Source organism: Trachypithecus francoisi, unplaced genomic scaffold (genome assembly GCF_009764315.1).
Source record: "Trachypithecus francoisi isolate TF-2019V2 unplaced genomic scaffold, Tfra_2.0 Lachesis_group9, whole genome shotgun sequence".
In the NCBI taxonomy this organism is placed as follows: Eukaryota; Metazoa; Chordata; class Mammalia; order Primates; family Cercopithecidae; genus Trachypithecus; species Trachypithecus francoisi.
In genome coordinates, this window is record NW_022681474.1 from 71,766,413 (window position 1) to 71,786,673 (window position 20,261).

Consider the following 20,261-nt stretch of genomic DNA (forward strand, 5'->3'; position numbering starts at 1 on the left):
TATCCTGATCACTCTCTGGGCTTTGCAATGTCTTGGATGTATAGCATACATAGGCTGGGATATATACTGTGAAATCGGTTTATGAATTGCTAAGAGCTGACAAGTTTAAAAATACAGTGTAGGAAAATTACTCATGGTTGTGGAGGAAGATGGGGAAAAGTGCCAAATGGGCTTTTAATGAAGCTGTCTCAGTGTGAACATATGCAAAAATAACTTTTAGACATAGGCATTATGATGAACAAAAATGATCTAGCTAAATTTTCAAGAAAACCTATAGGTACACAAGATCCTGGTGATTATACGTATGATGAACAGCTTATTCATGAAGGACCATTTTGTTTCCTGTTAGTGGACCAACATACTTGGCTCCCCAAAAAACACTCCAGCTAGACAAAACATATCAACACATTAGTCAGAAATATAGCTTTATTATCATAATAGTTCATAATCTAAAAACTTCTTTAATTCTGGGAACAGAATATTCCAACTTCTGTACAACTGACTGGCCCTGCAGAATACTGGAAAACAGTGTCTAAGCAACTTGAACCTTGCAGATAAGGATCTGTAACCTAGTTTGGGAAAAAGGGAAAAAGCAAGAAAAACAGTTCAAGGGAAGATTTCTTCCCTACAAGACAAATAAAATTAAATCTACTCTCCAGTTTAACCTTGAACATAGTTTCCCAGACACTTTGGTGATTTCTTCAAAAAAGCAACTGCCTTAACTCTGAGGTCAACTGCCCATGTGGACAAAGGAAATATTTAAAAATAAGACACAAACGGGACATGGCACTTAGCTCGGCTCATGGTGTGTTAAGTGGAGTATGCTTCTGAGTAAGCCATCTCCCATGTTTTGACACTAAATTTATGTCTCTAAGGAGGCACAACATACATAACACATTTCTTTATATGGGGGTCAAAATTTAGTGGGAACTTAAAAAGATTTTTAATATAATAAACAAATCTCAAAATAATTTGTCTTGTGAAATGTAGAGTAGGATGACATTATGATACTTCCTGAAGATCATGGGGTACCACTGTCAGAGAAAGTTGCCGTGCCCTCTAGGTATGTTAGATGAAAATCCAAAATGTCAGTTACTTTAAATAAAACAGAAACAAGTTGTCATTGCACACACAGTACGGGACAAAGAGCATGCAATACAACTAACAAGTCATGTTTTTAGTATGTAAAAGGCTAAAGTGCGATCATGGTATAAGCATCAATAATAAATAACTTTAGAGGGGGAACTTAATTCTTCAAATAAAAAATAATTATAACATTACAATTTTTACAATGTTAGCCTAAAACAGTGATATTCACAACAATGTTTTTCCCCACTTGATAGCTGCTTATACATCACATGAATATCCACCCCCCAGAAACCAAAAGTCAAAGTGAAGATTCAAAAATGGACATTTTCATTATGGTAGGTTCAAAATGTTTGTATAATGGTAAGTTACACTTTTTAATTGACTGGCATTTAAGCAACTGCTTTATTACCTATTTTTAATGCACTGCTAATCTGATGCTTATTGCAATAACAATCATAATTCTGCCAATGTTAATTAGGTTATAGTTTTGATTTTTTAAATAAGAGAATCCAGTTTACATGAACAAACATATATAGTTTAAAAACCACCCACCACAAACACACACTTTCTCCATGAGTATTTAAAAATAAATTATTAATATACTTAACATATATATTTTGTATGTGTTATATATATGTATATATGTATATATTTGTGGACAAAATTATTCCTGTTTTCAGAAGAATGTCAGCACTTGTAAACTCTGCATGAGACCTGATGATATTGCTAAATTTAAGGAAAAAATAACATGGAAATTCATTCTTGAGGAAAATCATACAGCAGGAAATTCTTAACAGCTCTTTGTGGAAACAAAAGCCATTTTAGGGAAGCAAGGAGGGGAAAACAGTGTCAGATTCTGGCTCCTACATGCATTGTTTAGTTCAAAAATTACTTGAGAATGCAACATACAGTGAACACTCCAGATACTTTGTTGAAAGATACCTGAAGCCTTAACAGGGCACAGAAGCAGCAGGAGGCGAAGTGAACCACCCAGTGGAAAAGTTAAGCCAGCGAAGAGAAAGTCATGCCCATAGCAGAGAGAGAGAGGGAGAGTGACACTGTCCAGGAAGCAGGTCTTAGGAAAGGGCTTGGCGATACCCACAGTGCTTCCAGGATGATCACAATGCACCAAGCGCGCAGTCCACTGTCATTCCAACCACCTAGACACTGAGCCCATGCTGGGTGCTAATCAAAAGAGGGTTTTACTGCACTCCCCACCCAGATCCACAGAAGCAGCTATTAAGATAGAGGCTGGCAGCGTGGTCTGTGGGTGCAGAATACTCAGCCAAACAAGACGGCAGAGGTGTACCAAAATCTGAATAAACATGCATCTAGGCCACCAAAAAACCTCAATCAAACAAACGAACTGAAAGACACTCTGTCGAAATGAGAACTGAAGTCTGACTGAATGAGTCCCTTGAACAACCCAGAAATTGAAATCTTGATTAACCAGAATACTCAGGGAATGGGAATCCTTATTTTGGAGGCTTTCAAATTAGCTGAGGCGAAGGTTATACACAAATACAAATATTTTCATTTTACTGCTATTAACAGAACTTTACACTCCCATTCCTTGCCTCGCACTTTGGAGAGCAGTGGGCACAATGAATTTTCTCCCTAGGCCTGACATTTTGTGTGGCCTTGGGCCTGAAAATTAATGACCACTGCATAGAAGCCCAGAGGCCAAGATTACTGGAGACTGGGCCAGTTACTTTAGAAGTTAGAGCTTTAGGATTGATTTAATTTTTTATTCTTTCTGTAATTTGCAAGCTTCTAAAAGGGGGTTATAATAAAATTCTGGTTCACTAAGATTCCCATTTGGTAACCTCTGGTTAATCGAGGTGCTTGCCTGTGTTATGCCCTTGGCTTTTCCAATGTGTCTTACCACGGAATGTTTCCAGAAGGACATTACTGTTGGCCCCTGGAACAACGTTCCCCAAAGCCCAGCAATGATTGGTCCAGCATCACCCACCCTTTTAGATGATGTTCACAATGGCTGTTGGCTTTTTTTTAGCCATTTTGGGCCTAATGTTGCCTTTGCGGCCAAACCCCAGGAGCTCCCCTTTCTTCTGAGGTCTGCAGAGGTCTCTTGAGGACTCGGCCTGTTCGTGAATGGCCTTGGCAGGCTGCATGCTGGCTCTGTCATCCTTGGCCTTTTTCAGGTAGTTCCTTCCCTTTGGGTAGAAATGGGCCTTGAGATCAGGATGGTTACACACCGAATGCGGGTGCCCTCGGCTTCTACAGAGGGTTGGGGGGAGTGGAGAAGAGATGAGCAGAAAGAAAGATTTCTTTAAAACCTTAAAAGAATAACTACTCATGGCACAATCTCTCCTACATGCTACAGTGGTGATAATGCTACCACAAAGACAAATCATAATATGGGTATTTTTCTTCCAAAAATTCCTGTGGTCTCCATGAAATGATCACATGGTACTAAATTCCCAGGGAGATATTACTAGTCCTATTTACAGTGATAAGACTGAGGTACAGAAAATGTTAATTACTACCCAGAATAATACAGACAGTTGGTCTATGGAGAAGATGGGACCAGAACTCATGTCTCTTGACTTGTTAAGTGACGACTAGCAGACTCAGAAAAATTCACTGCATAGACGTTGGAAAGCATATAACTCCCAGTATGAATTTACATAAACAATGTAGTACATGAACTACATTAATAGTATACAGAGTTATTACGGCCACACTATACCTCAATGAGAGAAAGTTATACAATATAATACTCTAAAAATAATCCTCTGGTACCATCATAGTGGCATATACTAATAGACTAGTAGGACAGCGAAAGGTCACATCAACTTTTCACAAAGTTAGGTATACATGCAGGTCAGTTTTCACTTAAGCCTCTCAAATCCACTTATAATATAGATATCATATAAAATAGATATGATCTCATACAAAATGCAACAGGAAAACATACAATACAAACATTATCAAATGGCCCAAGTATAAAAAGACATACATACAGGCATTTGGGTTTCCTATTTGAGGAGATGTCTGTAAGCTGAAGGAAGACAAATAAGAAAAAATGTTACTGCATTTGAGGGCTGGATTTGGTTTTTAAAATATTTCTTTTATTTTCTAAAACTTGCATTCCCATTAAGGGAGTCAGTAACTGTTACTGGTAGCATGACCTGCAGCACCATCCATCGCACTGGTGAACAAGAACATCTCATGCTCAGTCTTTGCTTGCTTACTCCAGGAGCCTCTGTGGGCACTTGTTCTGAGATTTCTGAGAAGTCTATGTCAACAGATCTCAAACACTCAAAAGAGCCTCCAGGTAGAGCAACATCTGAAGAAATATGTTTTCAAATACTGGAATGCCTTTGCATCTTCATAGCTTAGCTCCCACTTATAAGTGAGAACATAAGATACTTGGTTTTCCATTCCTGAGTTACTTCACTTAGAATAATGGCCTCTTGCTGCAAAGACCATTATTTCATTCCATTTTATGCCTGAGTAGTATTCCACAGTTTATATATACCACATTTTCTTTATCCACTCATTGGTTGATGGGCATTTAGGCTGATTCCATATATTTGCAGTTGCAAATTGTGCTTCCATAAACATGTGTGTGCATGTGTCTTTCTCATATAATTTACTTCTTTTCCTTTGGGTAGATACCCAGTAGTGGGACTGCTGGATCAAACAGTAGTTCTACTTTTAGTTCTTTAAGGAGTGGGGTGACAGATAACAGACAACATATGGGTATAATGTACACTGCTCACGTGATAGGTGCATCAAAATCTCAGAAATCACCACTAAATAATTTATTCATGTAACCAAAAACCACCTGTTCCCTCCAAAACTATTGAAATAAAATAAATACATAAAATTCGATAACCTGAAATGATCTGTCATGATCTCTTAATTGATGCAGGCTGTATTTGCAGCTAATCTATAGCTGTGGCCAGTCACAATGTATCAACTAAGGAGAACATTGACATAAAAGGTTTCTTGCCTATAATACATCATTTCTAAAATGAGAGAATATGAAGAACAACCCCACAGTTGTCCCTGAGGCTGTCTCTCATTGAGATGATTTCCTACTCCTAATAACTCATGCAATAAAATATCTGCATGCACTTTTGTGGTTGGGCTTGGAATATTATCATTTGCAGAATAAATTGATAATTCTCATTTTGTGATAGAGATGTCACCATCCAGTGTATAGGCAGTATGTTTCCATTCTCCTGATCCTGATCTTCCTCATATAGCTTTCACTAGAATAAGTGGTGTCACATTAGCAGGCAGACCAACAGAAGAAGAGAAACGACAAATAAAATATGGAGAAAAGGCCACCTTGGTATTGGGCCAGTGTGGCCAAAACATGTGTCCCTGCTGTACTAAAATAATCTGAAAACCCAAGCTCAGCCTAACAGGATCATCGCTTGCATTCTTCTGACCGCAGCAAGCCACAAAGGAGGTTCCTTAAAAAAAGGAGGCTCATGTCACGAAGAGACAAGACAGGATTCTTGTGTTCTGTCTTTTGACACAATCAGAACTCAGCAATATTTGACCCTGTTCATGCAGGCTGGGTTTGGCTTGAGATTAGTAAATTGTAACAGAAAAAGGCACCATTCTCACATGAGGTCCCAAAGATTATGCAACATACAAAGAAGGTGGGACAGATGGCTCTGGAAAGCACCAAGCTGGTAGCTTCTGGGGACCCGAAGCCACTGGCATCAACTTTCTCTACCCCACCAACACCAAAAAGTATTTCTCAGCTGGGCTCCTTCAGTGAACTTCAGTCAATGTGTAAACAGTAAAAATAAACAGAGTGTTTCTTCCTTTAAATCTTTCCTCCTTATTTTTTTTTAAATTATTGGAGTATAACAAAATGTGTTCACTTTACTGTTTGTATGTATGTAAGTGGCAGTTGAATGATCTGTTGCATACATTTGTATATATACTGCTCTTTGGAATTTTGAGAAAATTGAGAGACAGAGAGAGAGAGAGAGAGAAATACATGTGTATGTATGCTTCTTTCCTTAAGAAAAAGGCTAACAGTGTTATCACATGTTCAAAGTGATCTCTGATTTCAAAAATGTTTTTAGAACACCAACCTTAGTGACTATGAATGTCACTAATGGGCCCTGCTGGGACCTCAAGAAATGAAAGGACTTTACTGTGTCTTAACGAGAGGGAAATGCATGATAAAGATGAGTAAAGATGGGTCATGAAGCTCACACAGATAAAAGTACTATAAATTGTGCATGTGTAAATGTCACACACCAGATCAAATACTGACCACATAACAGGCAGGATTAACCCTCATAGCAGCCCTTAGGAGGTAAGCACCATCATTCCAATTTTACAGATATGGAAGCTATGGTAGCAGAGTTAAGTAACTGACTTGAAGCCTCAGTGCTTTACCAGTGTTCGGGCTGGGCTTCAAATCCAAGTTAGCAGACTCTAAGTCTGAGCAAGCCTTCACTCTGTACTGTCTTCTTAAAAACTACGTGTTCATGTACATAAATATAAGAACAAAAAAGTATGTACACAATAAATTAAGTGGAATCAATGGCTGGACTAGAATTCCTCCAAGGATCCTATAAATGATGAGGTTTGGGGTGGAGGCTGGGGTTTATCATCACAGCCACCACAGAATTTCCTCTGCTCCCTCCGTGAACACAAGAGGCCACTGTTCCTCCTGGCCCCTTTGGCCTCAGGCAGATGGAAAACCTTTTCTCACTTAGCCCATCTACCTACTTCCATTTTCTCCTAGTACAACATTTTTGTTTTCTTTTTGATTAGGGAGAGGAGGATGTTAAGATGAAGATCAAAAGAGCCTTTGATCAAGGTCCCAGGTTGGAAAAACACAAACAGCCTTGTACTAAAAGCCAACCTAAGTACAGGTTTGACTAAATCTTATCCAAAATGCTTGGGACTAGAAGTGCTTCAGATTTAGAATTTCAGGATATTTGCATTCTACTTACCGGTTCAGCAACCCTAATCCAGAAATATGAGAACCGAAATGCTCCAACGAGCATTTCCTTTGAGCATGACCCTGGAGAGCACTCAAAATGTTTTGGATTTTGGAGCATTTAGAATGTCAGATTTGGCCGGGCGCAGTGGTTCATGCCTGCAATCCCAGTACTTAGAGAGGCTGAGGTGGGCAGATCACCTGAGGTCAGGAGTTCGAGACCAGCCTGGCCAATATGGTGAAACCCCTGTCTCTACTAAAAAGACAAAAAAAAAAAAAAATTAGCTGGGCATGGTGGCAGGCACCTGTAATCCCAGCCACTCAGGAGGCTGAGGCAGGAGAATCGCTTGAAGCGGGGAGGCAGAGGTTGCAGTGAACTGTGACCACAGCATTGCACTCTGGCCTGGGCAACAAGAGCAAAATTCGGCCTCAAAAAAAAAAAAAAAAAAAAAAAAAAAAGGTCAGATCTTTGGAATAGGGATGCTCAGCCTCTAATATACATTCACCTATAAAATAAGAAGCCATGTCTTTGATATCATCAAACTGCCAAATCTGTGCCCAGGATATCATCAAAGTGCCAAATCTGCCCAGGATATCTGTGGCTATAGAGACAAAGAATAACTCAGATTCTTTTAACAAAGAAAGTTTCAAATATTATCTTTGGCCTAGCTTAGTGAAGGTATAGAGAGCCCAGAAACCCAGGCTTCTGAAGCCTCAGCCATACCAAGGATAGCTTCTCACCCCAGTGCACCACAGAACAAGCAGAAGATTCTGACTCTACTCCCCACTCTCCCCTTCTTGCTTGCACACCTGAGTTTCCTCCTTTAGAACAATGAGGAATACCATCCCCAGCCCAGATCTCACTCTCTCCACTAAGGCTGCACTACAAAAACAGCGTAGATCCTCATTTCCCTTCTTACACCACCTAAGTTCCCTCCCTCTCTTCTCTTCCCTCTTTTTCTCATTACTACCTCTAGAGAGCAGTGAAATTCCTAGATTGATATGTAAGTTTCTTCTTTCTAAGGTGACTTACAGCATTAAGAATCTTCTTTGCAATGGAAAAATTTCCTTCCCCTCACATTTAGTGCCTTTGCTGAAATAATGTTTTGGCATCTGTATCTTTCCCTCAATTCCCTTGAGCATTTATGTTCTTGTTCACCTGGCTGATTTCTAAAAATATAATATGCTTACTCAGATATTGTATCTTTATGCTCTGAAAAATGGTGTCGAATTAGACACAAAGTGACCTACTATCCCATCTGTCAAAACCACTCACACAACTGCTCAAATGGAAGGTCATGAAACAGCTTGGATAATCTTATTTTAAGTGTTGCATTTATGTCCTGCAGGTTGCTAAATCAGGACTAGCAGTAATTCATTTAACACATATTTGCTGGGGTGCAGAACTTACTGGTACTGAGGAAACTGCTCTCAGTGAGGAAGGGGACACAATTACCGAATAAACAAACGAATATAATTTTACATAGTGCTAACTACCGCAGCCTGAATATCCCTAATCCAAACACCCAAAAGCCGAAAGCTCCAAAATGTGAAACTCTTTGAGAGCCAACATGACCCTCCAAGGAAATACTCACACTGGAGCATTTTGAATTAGGAATGCTGAACCAGTAAGCTGCATGCAAGTATTTCAAACTCTAAAAAAATCTAAAACTGAAACATTTCTGGTCCCAAGCATTTCAGATAAGGTATATTCAATCTGTATGACAATGAAACAGACTGTTACAAGAAAAAATGGTCTACAGGGTGTGCACACTGTCTCTTAATGTGGCTGACTATGGTTCAAAGCAGAGTTTAGAGTGCCATACAAGGAAACAAGGGGAAACCATATCTGCCTAATCCTTTCAGAAATCACATACCTCATTCTTGGTCTTCCTTGGGCAATGTATCCACCTTCCAACCCTCAAACAGTTCCCTCACCACAGCCTGACCATGCCCCACTCATACACAGCTCTCATCTCTAAATTTCTTGCTCTATTCTAACTGCACTGTATTTTATTTGAATTAGTCCATTTTTCCTTCGGTAGAGCAAGTCCGTGAAGGTAGATCATATCATATTTGGAGTACAGAAGGTACAAACATAAATATTTATTAATTTCCCATTTGTGTATGTATATATGTGTGTGTACATTTTTGTGCATGTACTTATGTGTGTATATGCATGCATGTACATGTATAGGTACATTTGTTTGTGATGCACACATATACACAGTCATGTACTACAAAACTACGTTTCAGTCAACGACAGACTGCATATATGAGGGTGGTCCCATAATATTATAATAAAGCTGGAAAATTCCTATCACCAAGTGACACCACAGCTGTTATAAGGTCACAGCACAATGAATTACTTGTTTGTGGTGATGCTGGTGTAAACAAATCTACTGTGCTGCCAGTCACATAGAAGTATAGCACATACAATTATGTACAGAGCATAATACTTGATAATGACAATAAATGACTATGTTACTGGTTTGTGTATTTACTACACTATACTTTTTATCTTTCTATTTTAGAGTGTAGCTGTTCTATAAAAATAAAATGTTATCTGTAAAACAGCCTCAGGCAGGTCCTTCAGGAAGTATTCCAAAAGAAGGCGTTGTGACCATAGGAGATGACAGCTCAGTACATGTTACAGCCTCTGAAGACCTTCCAGTGGGACAAGATGTGAACAGGAATATTGATAATCCAGGCTCTGTGTGCATTTGTGTCTTAGATTTTAACAACCAAAAAAAAGCTTACAAGAAAAATTTAAAAATGTAAAAACAGAAAAAAACCTTGTTGAATAAGGACATAAAGAAAATATTATTGTACTTCTCTGGTATAAAAATAAGCACATAGGGCCGGGCATGGTGGCTCATGCCTGTAATCCCAGCACTTTGGGAGGCCGAGGTGGGCGGATCACCTGAGGTCAGAAGTTCAAGACCAGCCTGGTCAATATGGTGAAACTCCATCTCTACTAAAAATATAAAAAATTAGCTGGGCATGGTGGCAGGTACCTGTAATCCCAGCTACTCAGGAGGCTGAGGCAGAAGAATCGCTTGAACCCAAAAGGTGGAGGTTACAATGAGCCGAGATCACGCCACTGCACTCTAGCCTGGCAACAGAGCAAGACTCTGTCTAAAAAATAATTAAGAAAAAGCACATAGACCAATGGAACAGCATAGACCAGAATAGAGAACACAGAAATAAAGCCAAATACTTACAGCCAACAAGGCAAACAGAAACAAAGTGGGGAAAGGCCACCCTTTTCAACAAATGGTACTGACATAATTGGCAAACCACATGTAGAAGAACGAAACTGGATCTTCACCTCTCACCTTATACAAAAATCAACTCAAGATGGATCAAGGTCTTAAATCTAAGACCTGAAACCATAAAAATTCTAGAAGATAACATCAGAAAAGCCCTTCTAAACAATGGCTTAGGCAAAGACTTCATGACCAAGAACCCAAAAGCAAATGCAACAAAAACAAAGATAAATAGATAAGACTTAAACTGAGAAGCTTCTGCACAGCAAAAGAAACAATCAGCAGAGTATACAGACAACCCACAGAGTGCGAGAAAATCTTCGCATCTATGCATCTGATAAAGGACTAATATCCAGAATCTACAAGGAACTCAAACAAATTATCAAGAAAAAAAAACCCCATCAGAAGTAGACTAAGGACATGAATAGACAATTCCCAAAAGAAGATATACAAATGGCCAACAAACATATGAAGAAATGCTCAACATTACTAATGATCAGGGAAATGCAAATCAAAACCACAAAGTGATACCACCCCACTCCTGCAAGAATGGCCATAATAAAAAAAAGTTTTTAAATAGATGTTGGCAGAGATACAGTGAAAAGGGAACACTTTTATACTGCTGGTGGGAATGTAAACTAGTACAACCACTATGGAAAACAGTGTGGAGATTTCATAAAGAACTAAAGTAGAACTACCATTTGATCCAGAATCCTACTACTGGGTACCTACCCAGAGGAAAAGAAGTCATTATATGAAAAAGATAATTGCATATACATTTATAGCAGGACAATTTGCAAATGAGAAAATACTGAACCAGCCCAAATGCTCATGCCCATTAATCAACTAGTGGATAAAGAAATTGTGGTTTATATGTACTGTGGACTACCACTCAGCCATAAAAAGGAAAGCAATAATGACATTCTCAGCAACCTGGATGGAATTGGAGACCATTATTCTAAGTGAAGTAACTCAGGAATGGAAAACCAAACATCATATGTTCTCACTCATAAGTGGGAGCTAAGCTATGAGAATGCAAAGGCATAAGAATGATACAATGGACTTTGAGGACTCGGGGAAGGGGTGGAGGAGGAAAGGGTGGGAGGGGTGTTGAGAGATAAAAGACTACAAATTGGGTACAGTGTACACTGCTTGGGTGATGGGTGCACCAAAATCTCAGTAATCACCACTAAATAATTTATTCATGTAACCATATACCACCTGTTCCCCCAAAACCAATGGAAATCAAAAATTAAAAAATAGAAAAAATTTTAAAAAGAAAATATTGTTGTACTTCTATATAATGTTTGTATTTTAAGCTGTTATTACAAAAGAGTCAAAAAATTAAAAAACAATTTAAAAGTCTATAAGGTAAAAATGTTATAGTAAGCTAAGGTTAATTTATTATTGAGAGAAAAGTTTTAAACAAATTTAGTGTAGCCGAAGTGTACAGTGTTCATAAAGTCTACAGTAGTGTACAGTAATGTCCTAGGCATTCACATTCACTCACCAGACACTCACCGTCTCACCCAGAGCAAATTCCAATCCTGTAAGCTCCATTCATGGTGAACGCCCTATACAGCTATACCATTTCTTACCTTTTATAACATCATATTTTTACTGTGCCTTCTCTTCTTCTCTGTTTAGATACATAAATACTTATCATTGTGCTCCAATCACCTACAGCATTCAGTACAGTAACATGCTGTGTAGGTTTATAGCCTGGGAGTAATAGGCCAAACCATATAGCCTAGGCACGTAGTAGGTTATACCATGCAGGTTTGTGTAAATACACTCTATGATGCTCACACAATGACAAAATTGCCCAACCACACATTTTTTAGAACGTGTCACATTGTCAAGCAACACAACTGGATATAATCTTGCATGTACATATCTAACTAGAAGAGCCAAAATGCTACTCAACTTTTGATTACATTATTTGGCTTGATGAGAAATAATGACTGGCTATGTCTCTTTAAAAAATGTTCAACTTTCAAGCCAAAAAAGTAAACTAAGCAAAAGAGATGAGCAAAAACAATTTTAAAAGAGAGAGTCAATGGGCTTCCTTTCTTCCTCCTTGCCCTCCATTGTTTCTTCTCTTTGAGATTCCTCTTGACTGAGTATCGGAAGATTTCATACATTTCTTAGCTCTGGATGACTTATAATTCTAAATATGAAAGTGTCAATGCTACATTTTAATTTTAGAATTCCTAACCATCAAAGTCAGGTGATGCTCAGATAAGTTAAGAGGCCAAAACAACTTGGAAAGCACTGAATCCAACCCCTTCATTTTACAGAAGAACTACAGGCCCAGGGAGACCAACTATCTTGCCCAGTCAGAAGTAGGGTAAGAATAAACCGGAAGCCAGGTATTTTCAGGCCTTTTCACCTCACATCTAGGTACCATAACCTCATGCCCCAACCCTCTCTTGAGAGGGCAGGATGAAAGAAGATGGCAGAAAGAGGCTCAGATAGTCCCTCCAGCCACAGCTAGTCAAGGCTGGACACTCTCATGGTTTCCCAAGGAGGCGACAGAGAGGGATCAAGGTGTGACGTGACTTCCCCCTCAGAAGCGTTTCACATAGAAGACCACAGACATCCACCCAGAAAAAAATAAATATGTTACATGGATGAGACTGCTTTGAATATAGTGCCTGAAACCTCACAGATGTAACACACTTCCTTCCAGTCTCTTTTTGTTCTGGAAAGTTCTGGGGCTTATATCACTGAGCTGCGCTAAGGCCAAGTGTATATGATTACTGCAAGCACCATGTAGGATTTCTTAATTTCTTTCCGTCCTTCCTCTCTGCTGTTCCTTCTTTTATCCACCTGCCTTTCATCTCATTCCTTCTTCTGGACAATTAGTTTTATTATTTAATCATGTTGCCTTTTCACCCTGGCTTCCAGAAAGCTCTAAGTAAACTTTTTAATCAACCAGTAGCAACCTTGCTAATCTTTTGATCAGCATAAATGTTGTTGCCTATTTTTCTTTTCCTTATAATAGAGCCCATTTGCTGCGGGGGTGGAAGCAGTAAGAAAAAAATCATTTAAAAATCTTCTAGGAAAGAAGTAAGCATAAATAAAGTTCAACAAGTAATGGAAATATTATAAATAAACTGCTTTGGGGCATCCAAAACTCTGTCCTTGGCTTTGTTGTAGGGAACTGTAGAGAGGGCAGATATGACCACCTGCCCCCGCCCCCTTGCCGACCTAGGGTATAGTTATTTGTACCTCCCTCTGCCCTCCAATGAGACCAAGGGAATCCTGATCAAGCCACTTATGAGAACCTGGATCTTTATCCACATCCAGGGATCTCATCTGGGCTCTAGGCATTTCTTAAACTCCTGAAACTATATGCAAAACTGTATGCAGGAATCTAACCTAGAACTATCACCTGTGAATCTTTCAGTCTTTTTGAAAATCTATATGAAGAATTTTAACCTGTAGAGACTGTTGAACAGTGTTTGCCTCCCTATTAAGGAAAAAAAATGTGTTTGTGATTTGATTTTACTTTACTAAATTCATAAGATTTTCTTGAAGAGCTCCAAAACATGATAATAACTTCCGAGCTACCTGAACATCAAAACTGAAATGAATGATTTCTTTGGATACTTCAAACTCTTCTATTTTACAAATTTAAAAAATACATATATTTCTACCAACTCAGCATGGTGTGGAGTGGGAGGGTGAAGAGGGACTGGAAACGGCACACGCAGCATTTACCTTATTTCCAGGCGTCCTGGACTCCCGGGTAACATTTCCACAATATAGGCGTGGCCCAGGCAATACTCTCAAATGATGTCTAGAGAGTCCCTGCAAGTCACCCAGCTCCCTTTTCTCTGTCCTCAGCCCATTCTCACCAACCACAGGGACCTAACACTTGGTGGCCGGTCCAGGGTGACTCACCACGTGCCCGCTGAGGTCACGGCCAAAGCCAGAGGCCTGCTGGCTCTGATAGTACTCGAGCTGCTTCTCTGCCAGTTCTACCCGCTGTAAGAGATTCTCAATAAAGTCCTGGAGCCGGGCTTTCCCTTGAACCTCCTTCTCAGCTGCCGCTTCCAGGAAATGGTTGAATGTGACAACTTCTCTGTAAGGCAAAAATGTCAGAACACAAAATGGAAATATGAGGCAAGGAATTCACTCATTCAACACATATTTATTGAGTGCCTACTATTTGTCAGTTACCACCCTAGGCAGTAGTACTCCACGGCAATGATGAAAGAGGTAATCAACTCTTAGTGATTACATTTAGAGACTGTATTTTAGTAGAAGAAGATAGTCACTATAAAACATACAAATAAATATATGTCAGGTGGTCATAGGTGCTAAGAAAATTGAAACTGGGTGCAAGGGGACAGTGACAGAGGAAGGAAAGGAGTGAATAATATTTTAAAAAGCAAAGTTAGAAACGACCTTTTGAATGGGGTGACATTTGAACGGAGACCTGAGGAAGAAGCCATGCAGGTGTTTAGCAAGAGCAAACCAGGGACATGCAGATGGGTATGAGGTACAGTAAGGGGTTATATGGAGGAGGGAGCCAGGTAGGGCCTCACAGGTCACTGTGAGACTTCCGGTTTTATTACAAATGAGATAGGAAACCATTGGATGCATTGTTTTTAAGATAAGCTCTGACTTGGATTTTTAAAGTCTGGCGATTGAGAGAGAAAACTCTACAGGGAGAGAAAGTATAGGAGCAAGAGACCAAGCTGAGCACCAAAACGGCACATCAAATGAGTCATCTTGTCCAAAAGTACATTTTTCAGCTAAGAACAAAACAGCCTATACAGCTACCATGAGGTCAACCCAAAGACCACCAGGAAAACTATTCTAATGCTGACATAAGAGAAGCAATGCATGGGTCGCCCTCCCGTAAGAAGCTGAGCAAAATACTTCAACTACATAATTCACAAGTAGATTACAAATCCAGAAAAATTCTAATAACTTTCTTACCATCTTATATTTTGCTTTCATTTTTAATGGAAATATGAAAATAGTATTTTTTTCTGATTTATAAATAAGCTCTTTATTTAAAAAATTCAAATAACCCATTAGAAATATAAAAAAGGAAAGATCACCTGAAACTCCATTATCCTGAGACCACCACCATTATCTTGTTAGCCATCCTCATGAGCATCACACTCATCCCCAAACACACCCACCCAAGCACACATACACACACAGTTTTCCTTCTTTTCCTACCTGGCCCTCAACTCTCAATTCCCGTCTCTCCACACCCTCTTTCCCAGGCCAAGGACCACTATGAATAGGTGTATATTGCCAGAGTTCTCTCCACCATATGGTCTTCACTTAATAAGAAGCCATGAATATCCTTTTAGTCATCACCCTTGTATGTTCTGCCAGTCCCCCTGGAGCTAATGAGTTCCATAATTTTACTATCTGTTGGGTAGTCTTTCCTTTAGATGTCTCCAAAATCTCTCTCAATCTTCAAGGAACGTCCTCTCATTGTTTTTGCCATGTTTAACTTACCCAAGATTCTAAAGACTCTACTTTCTGTCCTTTCAGCTCTTTCAATTTTGATTCGTGAATGCTAATTTTTGTTTATCTAACCTCATTCAGTTGTTCTAGACAGTCAATTAAATTCATTGGCTTCTCTGCATCTTCTCAACCTCCACTTGATCTTTATTTTCTACTGCGCTCTATAATTCTCTTGAGAGTAGAACTTCAGGGAAGTCTGGTTCAGGAAGCCAGAGTTTTACATAAGATCTTTGCAAAACAGCTGGTAGTGACTTCCAGCTCTTTTCTTCTGTACTACCAGTCAGTGTGCCACTTTTACAATTAGTCATGATTTTTCTCTCACAAATATATTACGCCACACTTGGCCATACTGAAACTTATTCTGACACTTCCTATAGAATCACACATCCCTACGAAACTTTGGGAATTACATATTTATAAAAACAGATAACAGGTTGGCTCTAATAATGATTCACTCAAAGAAATGCTAGTGATACCAGCTCCCGTTTTTTCTAGTTTCCTATCCAGGATCAAACATAAACCCTAACTCCATAATAATTCCATCATCTTTCAGTAGCTAAGAAATATCCACACATAAGAAATAAGAGTCCCTCTGGAAAAGATTTTTTTTAATCATCAAGTTTCAAGTTTATTTCCAGATGTTTCCATATTAGCCCTCCATAGAAGATGTGTACTTTTCAAGGTCTTCATTATTCAGGCCATGAACACAAGTCAATTTTTAAGCCCTACCGTCATTCACTTTGATCTGTCTCCTACCTGAGCCACAAACTTTAACTAGCAGCAAAGGAGTGGCAGGCCCATGTGAATGCATCCTCAGCCCTTTCGTGGTTCTTGCTTATGATTTAGGTCCTTTAGGATGGAGTATTCTGGAAATGCACCACAGGAAAATACTTCTTATTTCCAACATTAAGGCTTCAATTCATTCGGTGTCTGAGAATCCAAATTTCTACAAGCCTATTGTAGAGGTTTCCTGGGTGATATTTAGGATAACTAAATATCACCCCAAACTGTACTTATAGGGCAAACAACCAAAAGTTAGAAAAAAAAGTACTATTTTAAAAAATTCATTTTGGTCGATATTTCCTATATCTTATTATGGAAATCGTTCACATATATTAAGGAAAATATAAAAATTGACCTTTTGGAAGACTCAACTGGGCAGGGACAGAATCAGCTTTTGTTCTCTGTTCTAAGTCCAGCACTCAACACAATTGTGTTTGACACCCAATATTGAATAAGTATTTGTTGTAATTAATGTTTATAAAGGACAAGGAAGAAACTAAAAATGACCCAAAATCCCACCACTCAGAAGTTACTGTCAATATCCAGTATATTTTTTCCTGTCTTTTATCTCTGTGCACATTTGCTATTCCAGGACTCTCATGCTATGCAGTCTAGCATATGCAAAGACGGCAACATTTGATGGCTTAATCTCAGGGGATCAGCATCACAAAAGCAAGAGAACAAATTTGAATGCAACACCTTCTATGATTGTGGCTGTATTTTTAAATCACATAATATTTTGCCACTGGTTCCATGTGAAACTTTTAAAAATTAATATTAATGCTGATAATATTAATTTTTAATATTAATTTTAATACACTCCCAGACTGTTATGCCATGTTATAGAAAAGAAGGATCTTTTTTCTAACTTCTCTCAACCAATTATCTTGTGCCCTGAAGCTGAGAAGTTAATACCCCCTGTATTTTTCTTTTTTTTTTTTTTTTTTTTTTTTTTTTTTTTTTTGAGACGGAGTCTTGCTCTGTCGCCCGGGCTGGAGTGCAGTGGCGCCATCTCCGCTCACTGCAAGCTCCGCCTCCCGGGTTTACGCCATTCTCCTGCCTCAGCCTCCCGAGTAGCTGGGACTACAGGCGCCCACCACCTCGCCCGGCTAGTTTTTTGTATTTTTTAGTAGAGACGGGGTTTCACCGTGTTAGCCAGGATGATCTCGATCTCCTGACCTCGTGATCCGCCCGTCTCGGCCTCCCAAAGTGCTGGGATTACAGGCTTGAGCCACCGCGCCCGGCAATACCCCCTGTATTTTTCAACCAACCTGGCACAAACTGCTAACCTAATTTCAGTTTGTAGATGTATTACATTAACTAAGGTGGGAAAAAAAACAGTTAAAACAAGCTTGATGGTATACTATGATTTTATTTTAAAAGACAGGTTAAATATAAGACAAAGACTGGAGTTCATCATACTGAGATTGTGTAGGGTATCTTTGTTAGATGAAAAAGGTATCAAAACCAACTCATTGTGGAATATCATGTGTGTACATCTCAGATCCACCTTTCATTCACATCCTGCTCAGTCTGGATGAATATCCAGAACCACCTCTTATTTCCCCATAGAATCTTGGGGTTTTTCTGAATGGAAAAGAAAAGGGGTTAAACACATTGCATTTGTAACCTCTTTCATAATTACACTCCAAACAATTAAATATCCATTCAAAGTGCAAGACAGACCAATAGATTTCAAGGTAAGAAAGTACAAAATGTTCACTGATACAGTTTCAGATCCCACATTGCAATGACTCTTTAAGAAACTACCAACTGTCACATTTGGCACAGCACCAAAGCAAAATATCCACGATTATCTGAGAAGGCTATTAAAATACCCCTCCATTTTCCTACTATGTATCTGTGGGAGACTAGATTTTCTTCATCTGTTTCAACCAAAACAACAAATTTGCAACAGACTGAATGTGGAACTACCAGAGTCCAGCTGCCTTCTATGAAGCCACACATAAACTTTTAAAACAATACCGCTCTTTTCACTAAATTATTTTTGGGAAAACAGTTATTTTTCATAAAAATATGTTATTTACGTTAGCATATAATGGATACATGTAGTGAGAAAGTCAAACAATGAAAGAAGGAAATACTGAAATAAACATGTAATTACAAAGCTAGTTAAATGTGACTAAGAAGAAGAGTAATATGATGCTATCGGACAGAACAGTAGAAGACTTGTGTGGTTTTATTTCTGGTTCTCAACCCTGTGACTCAGAATACAGTGTGAAAGCTGGAAGGCCAGATGAGAAGATAAGGGCCAACCTGAGTGAAACTCAATCAGGGTGTGGGTGCAGACCAGTGCTGGGGAAATTTAACTGATTCTAAGCCACTTCCAGCCCCATCTTTGACTTCTTCCTCATTAAAAAAAAAAAAAAAGGCCAAATATTATTAAATCTGAGGTTTTAGTCTTCAGTAGAAAACATGCTAATTTAAAGTAATATTTGACACTTAAAAAAAAATACCAGTACAATATAAGAAACTGACCTTGAAGCTCATTATGATGCAGAATGATTTCCAGATCTGGAAATCTGTCAGACTGATAGGTATCCAGAAACCAACACAGTAGAAGAGGAGCAATGAGTGAAAAAGTCCTTTCCAGAGAGCCAGACCTTCAGTTAGAAAATATATCCATTCACACATGCATTCATTCATTTACAGGAGGACCATATGGTCTGAAAAATAGATAATATTATTTCATTTTTTACAGATGGAATCCTCTGTTACTTCTTCTGAGATGGGTTAAAGACAAGTTAATTCAGAAAAATCAAAGACATGCTATCATGTGACCAAGACCTAGAAGCATGTGCAGAGATTAATGGAAATACGTGTTCGCACACTGTGGTGCTCACTGCAATTTTGCATAGGCATTGAACTATGCATTTTAATGAGTGACAACACGCTGATCCTATCATCTGTTATAATCTACTATCCACAAACCATTTCTTACGTCTGTTTTAACTTCCTTCATTTTTGCACTGAGCCATGCTTACTTTTGGATATGCTGTTCTCTCTGCCAGGGTCATTCCTCCTCCTCTTCCAAAGCTCCCACAATTAATTATCAATTAACTATTCCTCTAACCTCAGACTCTCTTGCCAGGGAGTAGTCTCAGACACACGCCCAGGTGTACATGACATGGCCTACTGTGTTTTCCACAGAAGTTTGTACCCTATCACCATGCACATCACAATGAACCAGTGTGCCATTTCTCCATTTGACCATAAAATCAGTGAGTTCCGGACCTTGTGTGCTCCTTCACTGTCTGCAGGTACCCCCTGCACCTAACCTGAGCCCAGCACACAATACAGGATTAATGCATTTCTGCTGAATGCATGAAATGTGCAACTATATCTCTACTTGAAAATCGTTAACCAACACAGATATCCTTAAGTCTCTATTTTCCTTTTCCAGACAAGTACTGGGGCATCAAACCAATGAGTAACCTACGGGTACCTCCTACAGGAATAGGGGGTGGGATCTAAAACTGATGCCTCTCTTCTATTCTTAAACACTTTAACATCAGCTTCTCCCCCCAAAGGCAAAGCTCCACCAAGTTATTTAAATTTCATTTTACATGACTGATTTATGAACCTCTTCAGAGGAATATGAAATGGTAAAAATACCTCTGGCTAAAAATAGTCTAGCTATTGATCACAGAGCACCT

At 38.9% G+C, this 20,261-nt stretch overlaps 1 protein-coding gene across 2 annotated transcripts in view; it reads right to left on the reverse strand.

Moving 5' to 3' along the window:
• Nucleotides 1-400: 400 nt before the first annotated feature.
• ZNF365 (zinc finger protein 365) overlaps nucleotides 401-20,261 on the reverse strand; it is a 28,789-nt gene continuing 8,928 nt past the window's right edge. Inside the window, exons 3-5 of one of the 2 annotated variants that reach the window (XM_033208968.1) lie at nucleotides 14,212-14,392; nucleotides 4,074-4,111; nucleotides 401-3,327 (exon numbers count right to left, since the gene is read on the reverse strand). In XM_033208968.1, the coding sequence (XP_033064859.1) occupies nucleotides 3,066-3,327; nucleotides 4,074-4,111; nucleotides 14,212-14,392 (481 nt within the window). In that variant the 3' untranslated portion in view covers nucleotides 401-3,065. The remainder of the gene's footprint in view (nucleotides 3,328-4,073; nucleotides 4,112-14,211; nucleotides 14,393-20,261) is intronic. The other variant, XM_033208969.1, reaches the window with a different exon arrangement.